The sequence below is a fragment of the Dermacentor variabilis genome, chromosome 3 (assembly GCF_050947875.1).
Source record: "Dermacentor variabilis isolate Ectoservices chromosome 3, ASM5094787v1, whole genome shotgun sequence".
Taxonomy (NCBI): domain Eukaryota; kingdom Metazoa; phylum Arthropoda; class Arachnida; order Ixodida; family Ixodidae; genus Dermacentor; species Dermacentor variabilis.
In genome coordinates this window covers 69,226,926-69,249,639 of record NC_134570.1, presented here as the reverse complement: position 1 = coordinate 69,249,639, position 22,714 = coordinate 69,226,926, and the positions used below count along the sequence as shown (strand labels likewise).

The following is a 22,714-nucleotide window of genomic DNA, read 5'->3' as shown; positions in this document are numbered from 1 at the left end:
GCAGTTTAATAAAAGTTTCTTGCAACAACGTTCCAAACTCCCAGCCAGCAGCCAGGTGATGCCAGGTGGCAGCAGCTCAGTGATGCCGGCCATAGGGCGATTTTTGAACTCTGCTTACTTGCGTGTGCACGCACGCACACTTTCCTAGACCCCAGACCTTCTGTAATGGTTTGCTTTGGAACCAGTTCGCTCTCACGAATTTCATTGGTTGGCACTTCGTTGTCGTTGTCCCTGGTGGGCGAGAATATCAATTTTGTTGTCGTCACACAGGCTGTCAATCATCTGGAAGTGAACCAATTGTCTGCTACAAGCAGAACTGCGGAGAAGTGGTTCGCTCAAGGGTTGCGCGCAGTCGCAAACATGATCTTGAGGATTGCTAGGGCAACAATGGCGGTCTGGTTCTGCAATCGCCTTGGCCTCCTCTCTTTTCTTTCTTTTTTATATCCCCCTCCACTTTCCTAAGGCGCTGAGTCCTGCTCCCTAAAGGGTTGCAGAAAACAGCGCCTCTTCCCCTTCTGAATCACACACTCTTTTTCTCTAGTCTCCCACTGACTGGCGAGACAACAGAGACGCTGATAGCAGCTTCTTTTGTTGTGTTGCTGGTAAGCGTTGGCCAAAGACAAGAGGCAATGGCCCGACGCATTCAACATGAGTGAAAGAGAGTTCTGCAGGCATTTTAGGCTCTCCAAAAAGATAGTGTGATGGATTTGTGATGATCTAGAATATCACGGACCACAAGATTTACTAGCATTAACACTGTGACTCAAGCGCTGCACGCGCTACGTTTTTTTTTTTTTTTTTTTGCCATGGGTTGTTTTCAGCAGTGCATCTGGAATGTAGAAGAAGCTATTGGGTTGTTGCAACCGTCAGTCAGTTGTGTCATTACCACTGTCGCTAGCATCATTACGGTGGAGGAAAAAGAGAAAGGGGTGTGAGATGTCGCTCTATGGTGTGGGAAAAAGCTGCAGTCAAAAATTCTTCCTTGACTGCGACAAGATTCTCAAAGTTGTAGGATGTGTAAACGGAACTCTCATCGCAACCAACTGCCCTAAGAAGCTTAGCCATGGCTAAACGAAATCCTCCTAGAGCTGCGGCTTAACGTATGGTGCACCACATAGCAAAAAAGAGAGAGAGAGAGAGAAGAAAGAAAGAAAGACGCAAACGGAAAAATTCCACCAGCTGGCTGCGTTGGAAGCTCACAGTTATTATTGGAAATTAAATGGGCAAGTGTTGTATACAAGCCAATATATTTTTACAAAACTAGCAACATCCTTCAATTACTATATTGCCCCCAAAGTACAAATAAAAATGATGACGTGACCTTGCGGCAGAACGCCGCTCGTTCATTAGTCTCCCTCATGCTGCGACGTTCCACTCTTTCCCGGAGTCATGTAACCCAGACATAACAGCCAGAGCGAATCGATTCCAAAGCGAACCGTTACAGAATATGGCCCTAGGTCTATCGAGGATTATTGCAAAACAGGGCAGTGGAGATTCTTGACACGCTCCCCTCAGCCTATGACGGCTGCTTAGTTGAGGGCAGCTTTTGCAGAGGCCCACGTAGGAAGGTGGCTGACGGCATGCAGGGAAAAGTATGCAAAAAAAAAAAAAAAAAACAACAAGAAATGCGATATAACACTGCCATAAGCACCACCGCAGCTGAGATTTACTAATAAGTTGAGGGGCCGTGGGGCAAAACAAACTAATATATCCATTTATGTTAGGCCCTTTTCAAAAATTTGTTTGGTAGTATATTCCCTGCAATTGCAAGGCAACAGACTCATTGCAACACGCTGCTCTGGTTTCAGGAAAACGTGTTCTAGGGTGCCTTAAACAGGCATCTAAAGCACAATGCACTGCATCTACAAAACATTGCAGTTTCTGCATTTAGCGTAATTTGAAATGTGGCTGTTGCAGGTCGTAATCAAACCTGTAGGCTTGTGCAGAGCAGCAGAATGCCACTGCCCCTGAGCAACAATCAAAAGTGCAATAGGTGTCGTCAAAGGACATGGGAGCATGAGCGCTGTCACATGTTTATGCAGCCTCAACAAATTATGAGATCTGTGGACACCTTGTGATTCAGCTTTTCGTTTCTCTGGTGTGAGCTTGACTGGGGCCTTTTCCTTCTCCAGCTTCTTGCTAGGTTCTGGCTTCTGTGCATTACCTGAAACAAAAATTTTTAACAATTTTTCAAATATAAAACATCATGCCCTTGACGCCGTCATTGGAAGCTTTCTAAAACAATTATGTTCCATTTACATGTGCAATTCACACACTAGCACGAAAAAGAAGTGACAGTGCCGAATGAGCCATGCATCTTCTTGTAACAGGGGCTTGTGTTTGAGAGTAGATAGCAACGTTGAAAGGCAAAATAATAACAAAAATTTAAAAGGTCACTGTAATTATTACAGGAGGGCTTGACCAATCTCAGACACACCTCTAAAAAGATATACTATCACGGTATCATTTGTAGCTTCTTTTTTTTTTCTTTTTTGCAGAATTCAATACTTCTAGCACTGGCACCATTATATACAATACAAACACGACTCCCACCTTTTGATGGCGACACCTTTTTTGCACTGCGACTCTCAGTAGGTTTTCCAGATTTCTGGGAGCTCTCAGTGTCTTTGATGGCCTTCCGGGGACTTGAACGTGTGGCCAGCTGTTCTTCCTAAAACAACATTTGACGTCAAAGTGAGACTACAGGGGAACATACTGCACTTTTTGGAATTTCAATGCAGATTTTGCTCAATATAGAAACAAGGGCAAACAAATTTCAGTAACTAAAGGCATGTTAATGCAGTAGGTAGATATTCACTGTTGTCATGTTTCTTTCAATAGTCTGGCATTCGGATCACTCACACATTTTATTTTTTTAATCCCACAAAATCCGATTAAACAAGGTTTTACTGTAACTACTGCACCAACAATTTTACACAATACTATTTCGCCTACTAGGCACATTTATAAAATATCACACTTTCATTTACTGCTGGAGTTGGGATCATGGCTTCAAATATTAGTTGCTGCACTTTTTCAACGGTAGAGGCCATTGGCAACTGAAATGACTAGTGGCCTTTCTGTAGACCAACTGTTTCCAGCAGAACTTATGGGACACTAAAGGCTTTGCTCACCTCTGGCTTTTCATCAAGTGTTTCTAGTGTTTTCTGGAAATCATCGTCATCATGAGACTCCTTTGTAGTCGACACCTGCAAAATGTGTGGCAAGCACCACAAGTTGTTGCAAAAACACTGCTGAGAACATTCTACAGAACTCGCAGCTCCCAATGTGCGTTTGGGGGCAGCTTGTATTAAAATAAACTCTGCCATGTGCTTTGGACGTCCCTCTGTTTACCTCAGTAGGTGACGAATTGTTATCTACTGCTGGCAAGAATCACCTATTGCAAGATATTTTCAGAAAACAAAGAATTAACAGTTTAGAACAACTGTCACGTGATCTATCCACAGCAACCAATTCCCACTGCGCCTAATAGGCCAGTCTGGTTTCAGATAGCTGCCCACAAGTGTAGTTTAGAATAGGTCTCATGGCTGTTTCTGTGCTAGTTATAGGTGTTTTGAGAGGCCTTAATCTGTGCATGGCTAGAGTGTGGTGCTCCCATGCACATGGAAGCAGTTACTGTGACATGGAGCCATTTAGCAACAAAGTGCTCATGCTACACCTTGCTGCGTTCTAGCTGCCATTTGTGTGTGCGCACACATACACGTGCTCAGAACACACACACTAACTCAACACAAGCTAAAACAAGTTGCACTTCCAGAAGCAGTCTGAAGCAGATAAGTAAAAAGCCTTTTCAATGTTTTCCCTTTAGCTATGCATTACTGTTTACCACCATACAAACACATTTATAAAACTATAATGTTTTAAGAAAATTTTAAAATTTCATGCCACTGACCTGAAAGTTTGAAAAGCTGCTGTCACTGGCACAAAAAATATTTAGTAGGGGACAGAAGTGTGTAGCTGAACAAACGTCACAGTGTCAGTGTGGCTGCCACACTCGCGGCATGTGCCATACAATAATAAATTGTTACTTCCGAGATTTGCGAAGAAGTAAAATCTAGTGAAGTTCATTGAAGAGTGAAAGTACAATAATGCATGTCTATCACAGCAGCAGGTATATGAATGGAGCGAGAAAACTTAAACTGCAGCGACAACTCTGAAAGATGCTTGTCACCTGGGTCAAGCATACCGAGTTTTGATGCCAGAGCATGACAATATTAGTTCTCGTAATGGCCAATGACAGGTGCAAGCATTCAAGGCCTGCATGCCGAGTGTCTACCGCATTCTCCTACTCACCAGATGTCGCAATGAGTGGTTATCACCTGTCTGAACTGCTCAAGGAGGCAATGGAGGAAATGAGTTCAATCAGATGAAAAGGTACACCAAGCAATGCACAAACAGTTGCACAGCCAAACAACATTTTTTTCAACTGGAGTCCAGGCGCTCTACAAGTGCTGCAAACTCGTATTGAGCAAGGGAGAGATTACGTATAAAAAAATCAGATAAAAGCGTTTTTCATTCACTCAATAATATTTATAAGAATTTAAGGTTTTCATATGACTGAAACTCGTATAACATATGGTACTTCGTATGAGCTTTTACACGCCAACATTCTGGCTGCTGCCTGTGGCCAACATATGCCAGCATTTTTTAACTTTGTGTAACCACACTGTTGTTCCCATTTTCCTTTCAGTTGGTAATAAATAACTCTGCTGTGCTACATCCTGCCAACAGGTACCTTGTGCTTCTGTGAGCATGTGATATACCTGAATTTTGTGCCGATAATAAAAATATTTGTATATACGAATGCAAGTATGTATCCTTTTTTTTCTTTGATCAAGACTGCTGTTATAAATGAATGGGCTGAAGGTTACCCCTCCCACTGAATCACAATGAACGCAAAACATAGGAGCTTCATTAACGTACACTGCTCCCATAACAAAGCATGTTGCAAGCCTCATTATCTATAGTATACAAATGATGAGCATTATACAAATGTGCATGAAATAACACTTTCCATTTACGTGCTCACATTAAATAAAATACAGAGGTGTTTAAAGGGTATGCACCTTTTTCGCTTGAGCCGCCTTGAGTGACAACTTGGAGGCGGGGCTTAAGGAAGCACTTGTGAAAAAATCATCAGCAGAAACGGGCACAAGTTTCTGACTTGGTGGTTCCTTGCCATTGACTTTCCTTACAGGCTTCTTCGGAGATGCATCCTTTGAAACTGCAGCCTGTGAGAGTTTGGTAGGCTTCGATGCAACTGGGTCTTCCGAGCCTTTAAAGAAAAGGTCAAAGCAAATGATTCGCAGGGCGGCATGCAATACATTACATAAGAAAAAATTAGACGTCCCAAGCGTCAACAAAGCCACACACAGCATTACAACATTTTCGAGTAATATCACTTGACATCCATGCCAGGTGGTCAGAAGGCAAAATCATATGAGAGAAAAATTTAATTGTAGGCCAGTGATAGTGCACAGAGCTGGGTTTACGAATGTTTTGTGGCAAACTCTTCTTCTGGCACATCACTGGTTTTAGACAAGAGCGAGAGGTTGAGCAGACCCACAGAGACGTCCGCTATGCCACCTCAGGGGCTGATTTCTTGAGCCATTTTGATCTGCTCGTGGACATGAGCTGCTGTGGCCTGGTGGATAACATCGCGGATCTGTCAGTCAACAGTTTTCTGTCGCACGCTACTGCTCTCAATCATACTTTCATCAAACTGCCTACCTCACCGTATGCAGGTCTACTCAACGAGTTCCTGGAAGTTACTACACAGCCTCCAATGAATAAAACCTCTAAACACACTGTAACCCATTGTATTGTTAACACTGGCCTGCTCATTCACTGCTGCCTCCGCTGACTCGGTCCTGACGAAGTTCAAGTTGCCCGCAATGAATTCGAGCATGTGTTGCAACTAAAAATCATTCGTCCGTCATTAAGCTTGAGGTCATCAGCACTAAACATGGTGCCTAAGAACAAAAATGACTGGCGGCCCTGTGGTGCTTATCGCGCACTGAATGCATCACCGTTCCTGAACGATACCCGCTACCCAATATTCAGGATTGCACTGCCTTTTTAACCGGCACAACAATATGTTCGAAAATCGATCTTGTGAAAGCTTATCACCAGATCGTCGTTGAGCCAGCCGAAAATCCAAAAACTGCTATAAGTACCCCATTTGGCCTCTTTGCCTTTCGGTTAGCACAGTGCAGCTCAAACCACTCGGCATCTTACAGAAGCAGTCACCAGAGGCTTACCATTTTGTTTTGCCTACATAGATGATCTCGTAACCAGTCGATGCTAAAACCAACAAAGCACGTCTACACCAACTTTTCACTCAACTTCGTGATTATGATCGTGTCATCAATGTTGACAAATGTCAGTTTGGGGTCCCGGAGATCGATTTTCTCAGACATCACATCACCAATCATGGCATCACTCTGCTGCATGACAAGGTACCGGCCATCATCGACTACTTGCCACCAAAGTCCACACATAGCTTGCGACGTTTTCTCGGACACACAAATTTTTATCGCTGTTTCATCCCTGCATGCTCTAAATTGGTGCAGCCTCTCGAAGCACTCCTTTGCCTTCTGAAAGCAGAGTCTACCACACTTCCTTGGGACACGGTCGTTGAGCAAGCTTTCGCCGCTGTTGAGACCAAACTTGCACAAGCTGCCCTCCTGCATCACCTTTCGCAGAGGCTTTCACAGAGTGCTCCCACTAGCCTTATGGTGGACACTTCTTTGGAAGCCGTGGAAGCCACTCTTCATCAGTGGATTAATGGTGCAAGGATCCCCATCTCCGTCTTTTCCTGCAACGTATGTGACAGTGAATGCTGATACAGTACTTTCGGATGGGAACTCCTTGCAGCCTACCTTGCAGCGAATCATATCAGGTACTTCCTTGAAGGGCGACAATTTAGAATTCTTACTGACCACAAACCACCTATTTTGGCTTTTCAGTCCTGCAGTGCCACCCGTACTCTTAGAGAGCTCAGACATCTTGCTTTCATTGCTGAATTCACGACAGATGCACACTATGTCAAAGGCAGTCTTAACAGGGCAGCGGACACTCTCAGTCGTATTGCCATCAACGCCACGACAAGTTCTGTTTGCCTTTCTTTGTTTTCACTCACGCCAGCACAAGCATCCGACGATGAACTTCCATGTCTCTGATCTTCTACATCCCTCCGTCTGGAGCAAGTCAACTTTCCTGACCACGACGTCACACTGTCATGCGACATTTCACCTAACAGTACCCGCATTTATGCTTCGCCGTGCTGTTTTCTATACACTGCACTCAATCTGCCATCCAGGCGTACGTGCCACGCAATACCTTATCACCGAACATTACGTTTGGTGATGCATATGCGCTGATATAAGTGACTGGGTCTGCACTTGTACAGCACGTCAACGTATCAAGGTGCAATGACACATCAAGCCTCCATTGGCCAAATTCCCTCTCCCTGATGCACGTTTCGACACCATTCATTTGGACATCGTTAGCCCTTTGCCACTATGCCATGGTTATATGTATTTGCTTGCATGTATTGATAGGTACACATGGTGGCCTGAAGCAGCTCCAACGGCTGACATAACGGCGAAGACAGTAGCACATACTTTTCTGTCTACATGGATTAGCCGTTTTGGAGCGCCATAAATAGTGACCACTGATCGAGGCAGACAGTTTCAATCAGCACTTTCTACGTCTGTAACATCCCTACTGGGTTGTGCGCACATTTGCACAAGTGCTTACCATCCTGCATACAACGGCGACGGCGAGAGGCTACATCAACACTTGAAAGCTGCACTCGCCCTTCAGCCTCACGCGGAAGGTTGGATATTGCATCTTCCTATCGTGATGTTCAACTTTCGGTCAACACTCCCACCAGAACTCGGCTGCTCTGTAGGTGAGATGGTTTACGGCTGCACCCTTCGTTTGGCCGGTGGCCTCGTCAACCCCGTATCTATGCCGAATGTTTCGGATCCATCTTCCTTCGTCCAGGATATAAGCATTTTCATGCACAACTTGCATCCATCGCCAACCTCTGCTCACATGAATAAGCATGACACTTTCCTACCCTAAAACCCGCAAACATCCTTACACGTTTTTGTCTGTGTTGACACGCCTCGTCGTTCTCTTCAGCTCCACTACGACAGCCCTTTTCATGCACTCAAACGTACTGAACACCATTTCACAATCCTGCACATAGGGCAAGAAGACGCAGTTGCTATCGCAAGGATCAAACCAGCTCCCATTATCAACACCGCTGACTGACCACCGCTTCAAGTGACCAGTGCCACTTGTCTGCAGGGAGGGAAGAGGGCCATTTGTGTCAAACTTTTCTTCTTCTTGCGTGTCGCTGGTATTAGGCATGAGCGAGCAGCAGGGTATGGCTTAAGAGATGAGGAGTGAGAAACAATGGAGTAGATGAAGCGAAGGGACGTACAAAAAACCCTTTGCTCTTAGCTGTGCTTAGTGGTTCCCCAGCTTCACTGAAATGATGACACAAGCAAACTGTGGTTTTTCACATTTTTATAGATGCTTTCATTTATTTTTTGCCTGACTGTACAGTACACAAATAGTTAAGTTCCCCTACTTTATTTTCTCTCCTCGTCTCTCTAAAACTGCCTTCTCTAACCTCCTTAAGGAGAGTAAATAGCAATAAACATTGTGCGAGGACACAGACCAGCAGTGCAGTTCTTGGGTGCCTGTTGTCTTGAGTTGCCAAATTCGCATGAATATAAAGCAAGTTTGTTTGTTTTTCCAAGATTTCCAGCCCCAGAACAAACTTTGTGTTATATTTGGGTTCATGGCATGTGTAAGGGCATAATATACATATTTTTTTCTTCCTTGGAGAGATCAAAACCATGTTATATTGATGGTTGCGTTATTCACATGCAAATACAGTAGTTTTCTTTTTTATGAAACCAGACGGCTTGTTGCTATTTTGGAGCAATAATGAAAAAGCATATTGCTTCACATTTATTGTCACAGAGAACAGAAAAAGGCATTGTCAACCATGAACGACACACCTACCTTCATCTGAGTCAACAATTGCAGCTTTACATTCTTTGGTTTGCTTCTTGGCCTTTTTGGGGATTGGTTCTTCATCTTCCGAATCTGAACGAAATAAAGACCCTCTTTTTTTTATGACGTCCGTCATTTAAGAGCTTTTAGAACTCTGTACTTCAGTACTTTTTGAGAGACAGTTGTATTATGAGTATATGCAGCTCATGCACATGCAACTTCATTGAGAGTCAACTAACCGGAATCAAGCATGACAATCCTTTGCCGTGGCTTCTTTCCAGATTCCTTCTTTTCCTAAAAAAGCAGGGAAATAGAGAGCAGCAACACTGAAGTGTGTTTTGGTGAACACAGCACTGTGGAATGTTAAGACGCTGAGAAGGAGTCCATGAAATAACTGCAAGTTTATTTAACAGAATCACAAAAGACTGTACTTTAGCCTTGATAAGTTCAACGAACGAGAAAATTCCTTGATTCTCGTTATTTTTGTCAGTCAGTTCCCGCACCAATCGCCATTCTTGCCGGATTGAAAATAACCAGATATCCCAAAAGAAAAAAAAAGGAAATTAAGAAAAAGAGAGCTGTGAAGTGTTCGTACCTTCGCTGACTTTGCCGGCTCATGTTTTTCTTTCTTTGGAACTTTCACAGGTGAAGCTTTCTTCTTTTCCAAGGCCTTCGGTTTCGCAGGCTCTTTCTCCGCTTTCGCCAACTGTTTGGGCTTGCTTTTCTCATCAGGTTGTCTTTTTGTATCATCGGCAGCCCGCTTCACAGGCGCTGACCCAGAAGAAGTGAAAAACTTGCGAATGTCCTGCGGTTGAGTTTCCGTTTGTAAGGGCAACAACTACAACTAAGCGCTGGAATTCGACTGAAGTGTCGAGGAACACTCCGTTGAATTATTTCACCACAGAGACATTTAAACTCGAGAACCTATCGGCGACCGTGAACATACAGGGGCATGCAATCAACATGCCGCGATGCCGAATCCCGAATTGTGTTTAACTGTCACGATTCGCACGATGAATCTGTAACTTGCGCGTACTGGCTTTTTGACATCGGTAAAAGACGTAGAGCGGGAATACAAACCATTATTAGGATTGCTGCTTGTCGCGCGACTGCATCAGAAAAGCGCCGCAGTATGGCTGGTTTTAACACGGGAACTACGAACGAAACAAGCTCCCATTTTACGATACCACCGTAACAAAAACAGCACTTCGCGCCATGCTACACTGTAGCCATGCTTCGCGCCATGTCTTGGGATCGGTTGCCAGCACAGCTCAAGAAACTTTGAATCAGTGCTTTTGATTTCCTCGCTGACTCTTTGCGAAGAATTAGGCCATAATTGATATAATTGCAACAATTATAAAGATATCATTGTAAGAGTATATATGTGACGCACAGACGCGAGCACAAGATTTAATGATTTAGAGAGCTACGTTCACGTCCATAACTGTTGCTTGTTTTTTAAATAGATTTTTTTTTTTTTTTGTAGTTGCCTTGATGACTCTCGTTGCTCGCTGTTGCTGGTCTCTCATAGTTTCGTTTCGAAGCTGTGGAGTGTGGTCTGGGTTGTCGGGCGGGTCCAGTCCATATAAAGGTTGGTGTGAGTTGTTTCATTTGGACGCGCGATTTATGGTTCAGTTTCTTCACTCTGTTTCTTTACCACTTGTTTCAACGCGCCGCCGCTCTTATAGGAAATGGATTCAAACGAGGAGGGCTTCAGTTGTCAGCCGCCGGCTCCTGCAGGTAAGAAAGCTGGTATTTGTGGTATAGTATGATATAGTGTTTGCAAGAATAGCTACGGATTTATCGTAACGCATTAGCGAAGGCGGCTGGTCAATAAAAAACTGCTTTGACGAAGGAGAAGCGTGAATTAGGCGCCTGACGGCGTGTGCAATCGAAAGCGCAGACGCCGTGGCCCTCGGCTGCTTTGCTCGCCACATACGGCTCGTCATGAGAAATCTAAATGCAGTGCTTGCGCTGTTAGGTTTCTTTACCGGAAGCTTCCCCTGGAAGCGCATTCGGTGTCGTGTTTCCACCCGTTTGCCCAGGGCGAACGCAAACGAGGCTCTAGTTGCGAAACCCGCGAAAATTGAACTGCATCCGCTGCAGCGCTTAGAGTGCCATGGTTCAATTATCAAAATATGCGAGAAGATCGTTCATCTTGCCGCGTGGATTTACTGGCATGTTCTGAAAATTTAGAGTAAATTTCTTTTCAGGTTTTTCAAAAAGACGCGCAAGACTTGGTCGCATATCCTGCAAAGTAAACTACAATTCTTTTTTAAGTGTCGGTTTCGTGATTACCAGGGTCATTTAATAGTTTTCAGAAAGTACTCTGGCGATAACTATTCGATCTATTGAAAGGCATCAGTGCCAGAACGTAGTGGATGTTCGCTACTTCAGTTCTCTTTTTTTCTTTCTTTTCTTTTTGGCATTGCTTTATTTAGTGTATACGCCCTATATACGAGTACGAGTGCTTTTCTATATTACTTTCGTTTGTTTGCAGCATCGGGTCGATGCTTTTTAAAGGGACACTAAAGGTTACTATTAAGTCAACGTGGACTGTTGAAATGCCATCACAGAAACCTCGAAACGCTTGTTTCGTGCCAAGGAGCGACTTATTTTAAGAGAAAATGCGTTCTGAAGTGTCCACGTACCTCTAGCGCAGTTCAAGTCGCCCGCCCTCCGATCGAGGAGTACTGACATCATGGTCTCATAGTGACGTTGCGCCATCGGTGAGTAGAACGGCGTCCGCAGACGGCGCTACGGCTTTTCTGCGCAAAACGCAAACGCGCGTCCAGAAACAGCCAAGACAGAGCCGACAGCAGAGCGAAAGCGGGAGTATGGTGGCTAGCGGAAGGAGGAACGAATTACGTCCCACATTACGTCCCACGGCACACGGAGAGTCCGTTTTCGTTAAACTATAGGCTGCGGCGAGCTCGCAGCGTGGTCGGCGTGGTCTGTGAGAAGTGACGAGCCTTTTCGCACTCGCAACAGGGCATAAAAAAGTGCGAATCGACGCAAAACTCGGCCTAGAAACGTGCTTCGCCACAGCCAGGGCTCAATACGACCCAAGCTGGCACGACCCAGATGTCGTTTCCCGCACCGCCACCAGGCGCCGATACTATACCTCAAACTCCAGCGCAAGACACCCATAAGCTGGTACTTCATTCTATGACGCAAACTTCGACGCACGTCGCAATGGAACCTGACACTGACAGATTGGCTCGCGATGGTGGGCTCAACTTCAGCGATTTGAGCACCGGCGAGCGCGACCTGCTGCTGAGGGCTCGCACTGCCGGCGTCGTTGCGTACTACGACGGCGGCCTCGACACCGGCTCTCCGGAGCGAGAAAGCAACGAGGGCTTCCCACGACATCACATGGACGTGGCATTCTCGCTGCTTGTTCCAAATGAAAGTTTCGCGAGCCAGCAGAACCCTCACAGCACGACGCGATAACGAAACTATTGAAACTCCAAAGCGTGCGCGGCGCAGAGTCGAGCGCGCAGAGTCGAGCGAAAACGAAACCTTTCGAACACCCATATTACTGAAGGGTAACGTCAAAATGTTATTTTTTCTTAGAATCGAATAGACGTAGACAAGTAGCATTTTTTTCCGTCTTATAATCGAATGAAATATTTTTAATACGAGTAGTTGAGTATTAGTAACACAAATTATGAGGAGTGCTTTCGTCATCGGGCTAGTACCGGAATGTCGCTGGGGGGTCTCAAATCGTGTCATGCATTTACCTCAATTTCTCGGTTACTAAAGCTCTGTTCGCGATTATATTGACGCCTTAGACGTTCTAGAACATTGCTCTACCACTTTAACTTGAGTTTCTGGTAACCTTTAGTGTCCCTTTAAGAGGGGGGTAATGACACGTGTACTTATCTTTATCGGGCGACCAGGTTTCGCCGCCTAACAAATGTTATCGCACAGCGCGGGACGCGCCTGCATATATCCGAAGTATCTGAAAAGTTATCGATGCTCCATCCGCTTTCTATTGTCACCGAACCTTATGTTATCTGATTTCGTCGCCTGACGCGAATGGTGTAGAACTTTGTGGAAGGCACGCGGGTCCCAACGATTAGTCTGGAACATTCGACAATTGATGTATAAAAGCCGACGCGCTTGACCCGTTGATCAGATTTTCGACGATCGCCGACCGTGTTCGCCGCTATCGTTGTGCTATAAGTGTAGCCTGTTTTTGTGGGCACAGGTTCGCCCAATAAAACTTAGTTTTGTCTTTCACATTATTGCTACTGTGTTCTTCAACGTCACCACCACGTGAGAATATATTCGCCATACGTTTGTTGACGAACAAGCACGTGCTGAACGGGCTCACTATAAACAAGAACATTGCATGAGATTACGCATTGCATAAAATGAATTTTATATAAGCAATTCCAAGCATAGCAAGCGTCGCGTACTTGTTCTGGTAAAATTTTAGAGGGGATATTGATGGATGCCAAAAGGGGGCAAAAATTACCATTGTAAGGCGTTCATGTAAGTTGCAAGTGCGGGTTGAAGCCAAGCGTTGATTGAATGTCATTAATATGTCGATTATATACATCCATCCGAAATTTTGCATAGAAATACATTGGTGCGGCACATATTAAGGAATGGCATCTGGGGGCTGCCGTTACTTTGATAACGCAATGGATGTGCTCCGGAATTGCAGCTTGTACCTCAAAGCTACCGAATAAAAGGAACTTAAGTAATCATAGCCACCTAGCTGCACCGTTAATTAGTTCACACTATCCACTTTCTAACGTCCGCCGCTGATATATTACGCTGCGAAACATTTTTTTTTTTTTTTTTGCGTGTGATCTGTAATGCAGCGTCCCCAAGGAAAAAAAAAAAAGAACGCGCTCGCTGCAACGACCTCTGCACCTAGTGAAATATTTCCGCTTAAAGTAAATCACGTGAACCAACATTTCAGTCACTTTTGCCGATTGTTTTACTTTGACCTGCCCAAAATACAGCGTTGTTTCGCCCCCTCGTTTTCTTTTTTTCTGTAGATAGTATTTACACTTTTCAGCATTGACGTGATAAGCGCCAGCGATTATAAGGGCGTTGTGGAGTTGCATGCAGTTGCTAAGATTAGTAGCGTTCAGTTCCCACTTCAATTACTACATCTAAGCTCATCATCATCATCAGCCTGTTTTATATCCACTCCAGGACGAAGGCCTCTCCCTGCGATCTCCAATTACCCCTGTCCTGCGCCAATCGATTCCAACTAGCGCCCGCGAATTTCCTAATTTCATCGTTCCACCTTGTCTTCTGCCGTCCGCAACTGCGTTTCCCTTCTCATGGTACCCATTATGTAACTCTAATTGTCCAACGGTTATTTAACCTGCGCATTACATCACCTGCCCAGCTCCATTTTTTTCTCTTGATGTCAATCAGAATATCGCCTATACCCGTTTGTTCACTGATCCAAACCGCTCTCTTTCTGTCTCTTAACGTTATGCCTAGCAATCTTCGTTCCATCGCTCTTTGCGCGGTCCTTGTTCTCAAGCTTCATTGCCAGTCTCCAAGTCTCTGCCCCATATGTCAGCACTGGTAAAATCACTGATTGTACACCTTCCTTTTCAATGATAACGGTAAGCTTCCAGTCAGGAGCTGACAATGCCTGCCGTATGCGATCCAACCCATTTTTATTCTTCTATGAATTTCCTTCTCATGATCAGTGTTCCCTGTGATTAGTTGACCTAGGTAAACGTACTCCTTCACAGACTCTAGAGGCTGACTGGCGATCTTGAACTCTCGTTATTCATCGTTATCTGTGTCTTCTGCACATTAATCTTCAACCCGACTCTCGCACTCTCTCTGTTAAGGTCCTCAATCATTTGTTGTAATTCGTCTGCATTGTTGCTGCATAGAACAATGTCGTCGGCAAACCGAAGGTTGCCGAGATATTCGCCGTCGATCCTTACTCCTAAGCCTTCCCAGTTTAATAGCTTCAGTACTTCTTCCAGGCACGCAGTGAATAGCATTGGAGAGATTGTGTCTCCCTGTCTGACCCCCTTTTTTATAGGTATCTTCCTGCTTTTCTTGTGCAGAATTAAGGTAGCTGTCGAACCTCTGTAGATATTTCCAAGGTATTTACGTAAGCGGTCTGTACTCCTTGACTACGTAATGCATCTATGATTGCTGGTATCTCTGCTGAATCAAATGCTTTTTCGTAATCTATGAAAGCCATAGCAGGTATGAAAATGTAAGAGAAGAAGAAGAAAAACGAGACAGGAAGGGCATGACATTACAAGTGCACCTGCAGTGTAGATGTAGAGAGGCTTATTGTACAGCTAACCTAACTGTTCCGAAACCAAGCGGCGTGGATGCATGCGTCACGTCATTCGTCAGGGAAAACAAAATACAAAAACGAAGCTTGCGAAGTTCTGTGTCCTCGTACCTGATTTTTTTCCTTGAGTACTTTCACATGTGAAGTCTTCTTTTGCCTCTTCTCCCATGCATTCGCCTTTGCAGGCTTTTTCGCCAGCCGCTGTCTCGACTTGCTCCTTTCGGCATCAGCTCGCCTTTTTGCTTCATCAGCAGCCCTCTTCACTGGCGCTGACCGACAATGCGCCAGTAAATTGCGGATGCCCTGCGTTTGAGTTTTCGTTCTAAATACACTCTAAGAACAGTTTACACCCTTTGGAGTGCCCCTTTCCGCCACACAACGATAATCATCTGCCTTGATGCGTTTCCTTTCTTTAACGCTGCGAGCCCGGTACTTTTCCAGTAACGAACGGCACACCTTCTTAGAGTGTAAGTGCAGTGCAGTTGCACCGGGTCACGGACGTAGTTTCGAAGTCGAGAGCACGCTCGGCGTCCGCAACATACAGGTGCATATTAGCAAACAAACAGCCACAGAAAGAGAGAGAGAGAGAGAGCACACAAGCTGTCTCTGTGTGCGCTCTCTCTGTGGTTGGTTGTTTGTTTGTGCAGTTATAAAACTGTTTACTAATATGCGCCAACTCGCCCAACAAGAAGTTCTTCTAAGGTACAGGTGCATGCGGGCGGATATGCCGATATACTTCAAGGCACTTAAACGTTTCGAGTCACTTCTATCCTGCTGTGACCTCAAGTGCTGTCGTGGCCGCTGTCGAAATTCCGTCATAATTAGCGCACACTATTGTACGGGGTGGTATCAAAAATGTTTCTCGAGACTGGCTCAGTTTCGAGGAAAGTACTCGCGCATTCAAACACTGTCACGACCTTTGAAATAACCCCATTGCGCATGCAAAACAGCGCTCCCAGCGTTCCTGCCCCTTTGCTAATACGTTTTGGAAGCGTCTTTTCCGGAACTACTTGAGCACCTTCTTCGACTCGGACTTGATTTCAGCAATCGGCCACGGCGGCCGCATTTCGATGGGGGCGAAAATGCGAAAACACCCGTGTACTTAGATTTAGGTGCACGTTAAAGGACCCTAGGTGGTCGAAATTTCCGGAGTCCTCCACTACGGCGTGCCTCATAATCAAAAAGTGGTTTTGGCACGTAAAACCCCATAATTTAATTTTTAATTTGATTTCAGCAATAGTGCCAGATGTTTGGCCCAATGGCCCACTCTGGGGCGCACGAGGAGCCGTATGTCGCACGACGACAATGCACCATGTCACAGATATGGCCATCCGCACACGCAAGTTGATTTTCGGCGTGTTATCGACTGTTGGTGTTCGACATGTTAGCGTAGATGGAGCGTCACCTGCAGTTAAGCGGTCTGCCGGTTTTCTTTTTTCCCCGTCGTCTGGCGGCGACAAATTGTAAGTAAGTTGAGCATTTCGAAATACCATCAACACAGGTGCTCGTAGTTAGGCGCATTACGAACATTGGTGCTAACGTTTTCTGCCGTTGTCATTAACACAACAAACTACAGGCATTACCGTTGAGTTTGGAGTGCGTGTACTGTATCTGAAGCTCGATATGGGGCGATTACGAAACTATACTTATAACCAAGCACGAAGAATAAGATGCTGACCCGCCTTAGTTTAGCAGCCTGCAAATCACTATATATATATATATATATATATATATATATATATATATATATATATATATATATATATATATATACTTCCTACCACTCATTATAAAGGAAGCACGGGAAAAAATGGTTATGCAGTAGCGTACCGTCCGTTGACCTGCAGAGCGGTAATTTTCGGGTGATCACTTTCCCGAGATTTGGCGTGACGGGTCACCCTGCGCATCGGTGACAACGTATCTCGCGCAGCTGTGCCTATAGACAGCGTACTTGACTCTATATATGCGAGGAACGCTGTCGGCCGTAGGCGCCGACGCATCTGTCGCCAAATCACGCGAAATCTCGCTGGGTGACGGTATCTCTGAAAGTGATCGCTCGAAAATGCCGGGCCTGATGCACGTTTTCGCAGACCCATAAAGAGCGTTACGGAACCGCGGTATACAGTTCCTTGTTAGAACAATGCTTATACATGTCAACAAAGAAATTCGAAACGAACGAGGTCTGATAGGAGTTAAATTACAAGCCAGCTATCGTAAATCTGTCAGAGTTCCCTACAGTGTGTCTATATGAAGAGTTAACTAATGTATCGAAGTATACCTTAAGATACAAATAGCGAGTATTCTATCCTATACGTACAATTGATCCACTAGTATCTTGTATCTGTATTTCGAATACTTATCGCCTCAGTATCTTGTACCTGTATCGTGATACAATTTCAAAGTACCTCTGCCCAGTCGTACCTAAAAATAGAGATACATGGATGCGCGCGTTAGGGAAACCCAGGGGGTGAAAATTAATTCAGTCCCCCAGAATTCAGTTTTTAAGCCTAGCACAGCTGGCTTTATGATTACAATTACTTTTTGAAGTGGCTATTCTGCTGCCGGTCGGGCAGGGTTATGCCGGTTCATCTGAAGATGAACAGGTGCACACTGAGCGGATTCCACGTGCGGCATGCCGTTTGCTGGTATCAGTTTCTTGTGCTAAATGATCTCATAAGACCACATCACACTAGCAACGAAGCAGGTCGGCTCACCTTAGGGAAAAGCTGAGCGGTATACCGCTCAGCTTTTCCCTACATTTTCTCCAAATTTTCCCTAAATTGCATGGGTGTACACCCCTGCAATTTTTTTAACAATAGCACGCGAGCGTCGACCGTAAGGCCTGTCAGCGGCCTTGTAGTGGCGGCTGACGGCGGGATTGGCAGCTTTATGTGCGGTCGTGCAAGGCGAATTCTAGTTCGAATGTGTACTGTTACTCTATTCGCTTCAGGAGTGCCCCTCACCGCTGCAAGGCCAGTGACACGTCGTGCGGTCGACGCTCGCGTGCTATTAAAAAATTGCGAGGGTGTACACCAGCCTAACGCTGCCCGACTGGCAGCAGAATAGTCGCTTCAAAAAGTAATAGTAATAATAAAGCCAGCTTTGCTAGGCCTAGAAACTAAATTCTGGGAGTTTTACGTGCCGACACCAAGATGATGATTGAGGCACGCCGTATAACGGGGGGGGGGGGGGGGGGGATTAATTTTGACCACCTGGGGTAAAGGACGCGCACCCGGTGCACGGTATACACGTGCGTTTTCGCGTTGCGGCTCACATCGAAATGGGGCCGCCATCGCAGCCGGGATTCGATCCCGCGGCCTCGTGCCTATAGCAGCGCGCTGTGCTATCGGTCGGTGCGATCGACAATATCGCACCTTAATTATCCTGACATACAGCATTAAGTATAGTCACCTTGCATGAGAACTTGGGAAGTGAGCGTTGTGCCTGTATATGCAAACATTTTACACGCTGGAGACTCGGACGATGCTCCTCCCTGCAGAGCCGAAGCCTTTGCTGACGCTCGTTGCGCCGTACACGCGCAAGGCAACACGCATATGGGTGACGGCTTGCACATGCGTCCACGACTGGGGGCGAACGTAGGCACACTTGTTCGTCAAGCGCCATTGGCACGATCGATGCAAATCGAATAACAGATCGAGCAGGTCACTCGTGCAACCGGGCGAGAGCGTTCACGCGAAGTCGCCCAGGCGCGGCAAAAGACCCCGCGGTCGCTTTTGCAACGCCCCGGCTCTTCGCGCCTTTCTCTCATTTCCCTGTCTAATCTCCAGGAAACGTTGGTGCGAGGACGCAGTGCGTAATCGCTTTTGAGAGGATGGAAGTCGTCGTCGGCTGCAGAATTTCCTGGCTGGGAGAGAGAGTCGTGCATATTTGCGACAGGATGAACAAAGGCGCCGGTTTGTCGCAGACCGGCTTGCGCAGAGCCGATTCAGCACGAATGCGAGGTGTAAAAGGAAAAGCAGAAACAGGTTTATCAAAGATATATGTTGTGGGATCTCTTTAACCACGTATGTTTTAAGAGTTTTAAAGCGAAGGCTTCTTTGCCTCTTCCTTCGACTTTTGTGCTGCTCCTGCTGTGTTAATGCAATTCGCTTCGGGAGGTGGTTCAGAGCGTGTATATATATATATGGCAGGAGCGTGACAGAGAGGAAAGTCGACGCGAGAAACTTGTTTCGACTTTGCCATCGCGTGACATGTGCATGCACAATGCCCTCTGGAGCTCTCTCGGTACCGCCACATTAGCCTCTTGACCGCTGTAATTATCCATGACCCCCCCCCCTCAAAAGCATTGCAGAAGCTGCAGCACTTACCTTTCTAATAGCGTGGAAGAGTTGAGTTGAGTTGAGTTGTTGTAGGCTACTGGTGGGATTAGCCTTGCAGTTGCTGCCGGCAATTGCTCCACCGTAGCGACACTTAAAATAAATAAATCACATAATCAGACACAGACGTCCCAATCACAAATGGTCACTCCTCAGTTCACCATGTGGAAGCCAAATCCGTGTCCTCTAGGTAATTTAACAGAAGGCGAGAGACCTCCTTCCTACACAATGGGTTCCCGCGCGGGAAAACAATGTCCTGAAGAGAGCTGTGAGGAAGTCCTGTGTTCTTGAGGGACCCGAATAACACCCTCCTTTCCGCGTTATACACAATACAGCACATTAGGTAATGTTCTATGTCACCGCACACACCGCACGTGTGCGGTGACAGCACAGGTGTGGTCCAGAGGGAAGCTATATAGGATGGTAGTTCCAATAGAGGGGGAGAGGGCGGGAGTGCGGAAGAGGGAAAAGACGTGAGGAAGCAAGGAAACAGCGCTTGCGGGCCAACTGAAGGTACGGTACGGTACACTTCTGCTATTTCTGAAAATAAACGCCATGCAAATTCGTCAGGCGGACAACTGATGCAGAGCGTGCAGACGCGAAGCCGCATTAAAACGCCGTAGGGTGCGACACTGCGGAAGTGGTCGCACGTCAAATCAACGCATCTGTGCCCGCCGCGATAGCTTGACGACTGTGGCATTACGCGAGGTCGCATGCAGGTTCAATCCCGACAGTGGCAGCCGCATTTCGACGGGAGCGAAATAAAAAAAAAAATCTAGTGCGCTTAAATTTAGGTGCGCGCTAAAGAACACCAAAAAGTAGAAATTCATCCCGAGTCCGCCGCTATGTCGTACCTGGCAATGCGATCGTAGTTTTGGCACGTACAGCCCTATAATTCAATTAAAATTTAACACGTCAGCCACGATGCTACCTGCCATCCGAGGCGACGATAATGCTCAACGCTCTCGGATATTATGAACAACGGCGCACAACGCCTCAAGCAGGCACGTCTCCCTGTGTGTTCATGTGTACTACGCAGACAAATAGCAGTGGTGCACGCAAGCTAACGCTGACCACTCTCGCATTGGACTAAACGCTAAGGAAATTGCACATTCGCCTTCAACATCACCACTGATTATCGTAAATAAAAGCAAGCAGCATAGAAAGCTTCGCTTACGTCGATTCCAACAGCACGTGAGATCCCGATATTTTTTTTTTTTTTCGCATAAGTCAAATCCACCTAAATAGAATTCGAGGAAAACGCGAAAGTGTGTTACCGGACTGAAATGCAACGCTATTTAAATGTATTATGCGATTTTTTTTACATGTCAGCTAGAACAACTTAACAGCAACGAGCAATTATGCAGCAGATCTGACCGATGTTGGGATGTAAACTTGGGATTGGCTTCTTTCGAATTACAACAGTGGACTCCATGCGGTTTTGGTCCGAAAAGTTTGTGGGAAACGACTTTTCAAAACGTTTCGGTGCGATTTCAGTATAAGAACCAATCGAGCATTGGCAATTAGGGGCACTTATATGCTTCATAAACACCGGGAATCACATATATATATATAGAGCAGGTTTGTCTTCTTGAAAGCATAAGCATCCTTTTTTGTATTCTCTCACTATATATATTTTTTTTCGTAAGCACGACTAAAGGCAGTAACAAAATAATCGACACAACTTGCTATGAAACTGCGATATGCTGGCCCATTATTTATTGGAAATAAGATCTGCGCACATAGTTCGCTTGCGTTATTTGACCCATTTCGCGACACTTTTTCAAGAGGAAAGTTGCCTTGTTTTTCTTGTCATTGCATCTCTAGTGGCATAGTTTCGGTTTGTGGATTTGGCTCATTTCGAAAAGAAAAACGACTCGTTTATATATTTATTGTGCTTAAATTCCCCATGCAGCACAGTAGTGGACGCTCTAGTGGAGAATTCATTGCATGAGCGGTTTTGTCTTATGCCCCCACACGTCTATAATTCGACCGCCGCGGCTAGTATAGTCGAACCCGCGACCTTGTAACCATCTGTGCTGGCAAGTTAAGAATGATCGCGCGAATTCATATAGCACGTAGTGGTTCCGTTTTGTTTGAATTTTTTTTTCTGATAAGCATCGGACCGTTCGGAAACGCCTGAACGTAAAATAGGGAAAGTACAGTAATACCACTGTCACACGGGCAATCTAAGTGCACACTGAGCGAGTGCACTTGGCCGCTAGTGTAATTCTCGGGCTGCCACACGGGAATGCTTAGTGACACATCAGAGCGCACTCGGCTGCGAAGTGTGTAGCCTCGTTAGCAATGAGTAAACAATAAATAAATATTGAAAGTAGAGTCAGGAGCAACTCTTAATAACATTTTTTTCTTAAACTGCTGATGTCACAAGCTAATAAAATGTGCCCCACTGCAAAAAAAAAAAAAAATACAGCGAAGGACTACTCTCGCTCTCGGGCTGTTTACAAATATATGCATTGCTTTCTGACTCCCGATCGCCATCGCCACCAATTTAAAAGACCACTCTTTCTTATCGTGTAGCAATGCGCCTCCACAATGTCAGTCGGCGCGCTGAAGTGCACCTGCTCAAAGTGAACTTTAGTTTGCCCGTGTGACAGGGGTATTGAGTCAACAGTTTTACTGGTGGTTATGCGGACTTACGAGCATGTCCTGTGGGGCTGCGCCTGTGTCGGTGCCCCTTTCACCCAAGAGGAAATGATAAAGCGCATTAGGGCCCAGGACCAGACCTCTCAAATCCTGGTTGTCCAGAGGGCCTGCGAGAGGACAATCAGGTTTCATCTGATGGTCCCCGAGTGGGCCTAGCCAGGTGACGTTGAGTTTACTCGCGTCTTTTGTGGACCAAGTTGTTTCACTCACTCGTATGCATACCTGCAGCTACAACTTCCCCGAATTTTTTCGTTAAGCTTCAGAATTAAGGCTCGTTCTGCGATTTTACGAATGTCGCATCAAGCTTTACGGCAAATATGCTTTTGAATGATAGGACGGCGCCATATTGCGAAAA

At 45.6% G+C, this 22,714-nt stretch overlaps 2 protein-coding genes across 2 annotated transcripts in view; one reads left to right on the top strand and one right to left on the bottom strand.

Moving 5' to 3' along the window:
- The window catches only part of LOC142575841 (replication factor C subunit 1-like), a 58,440-nt gene extending 48,016 nt beyond the window's left edge, over positions 1-10,424 (bottom strand). Inside the window, exons 1-8 of the mRNA XM_075685539.1 lie at positions 10,138-10,424; positions 9,653-9,862; positions 9,297-9,351; positions 9,067-9,150; positions 5,088-5,296; positions 3,135-3,209; positions 2,554-2,671; positions 2,072-2,164 (exon numbers count right to left, since the gene is read on the bottom strand). Coding sequence (XP_075541654.1) covers positions 2,072-2,164; positions 2,554-2,671; positions 3,135-3,209; positions 5,088-5,296; positions 9,067-9,150; positions 9,297-9,351; positions 9,653-9,862; positions 10,138-10,140 — 847 coding nt within the window. The 5' untranslated portion in view covers positions 10,141-10,424. The remainder of the gene's footprint in view (positions 1-2,071; positions 2,165-2,553; positions 2,672-3,134; positions 3,210-5,087; positions 5,297-9,066; positions 9,151-9,296; positions 9,352-9,652; positions 9,863-10,137) is intronic.
- Positions 10,425-10,538: 114 nt separating this feature from the next.
- LOC142575842 (2',3'-cyclic-nucleotide 3'-phosphodiesterase-like) overlaps positions 10,539-22,714 on the top strand; it is a 51,497-nt gene continuing 39,321 nt past the window's right edge. Inside the window, exons 1-2 of the mRNA XM_075685541.1 lie at positions 10,539-10,648; positions 10,746-10,797. Coding sequence (XP_075541656.1) covers positions 10,749-10,797 — 49 coding nt within the window. The 5' untranslated portion in view covers positions 10,539-10,648; positions 10,746-10,748. The remainder of the gene's footprint in view (positions 10,649-10,745; positions 10,798-22,714) is intronic.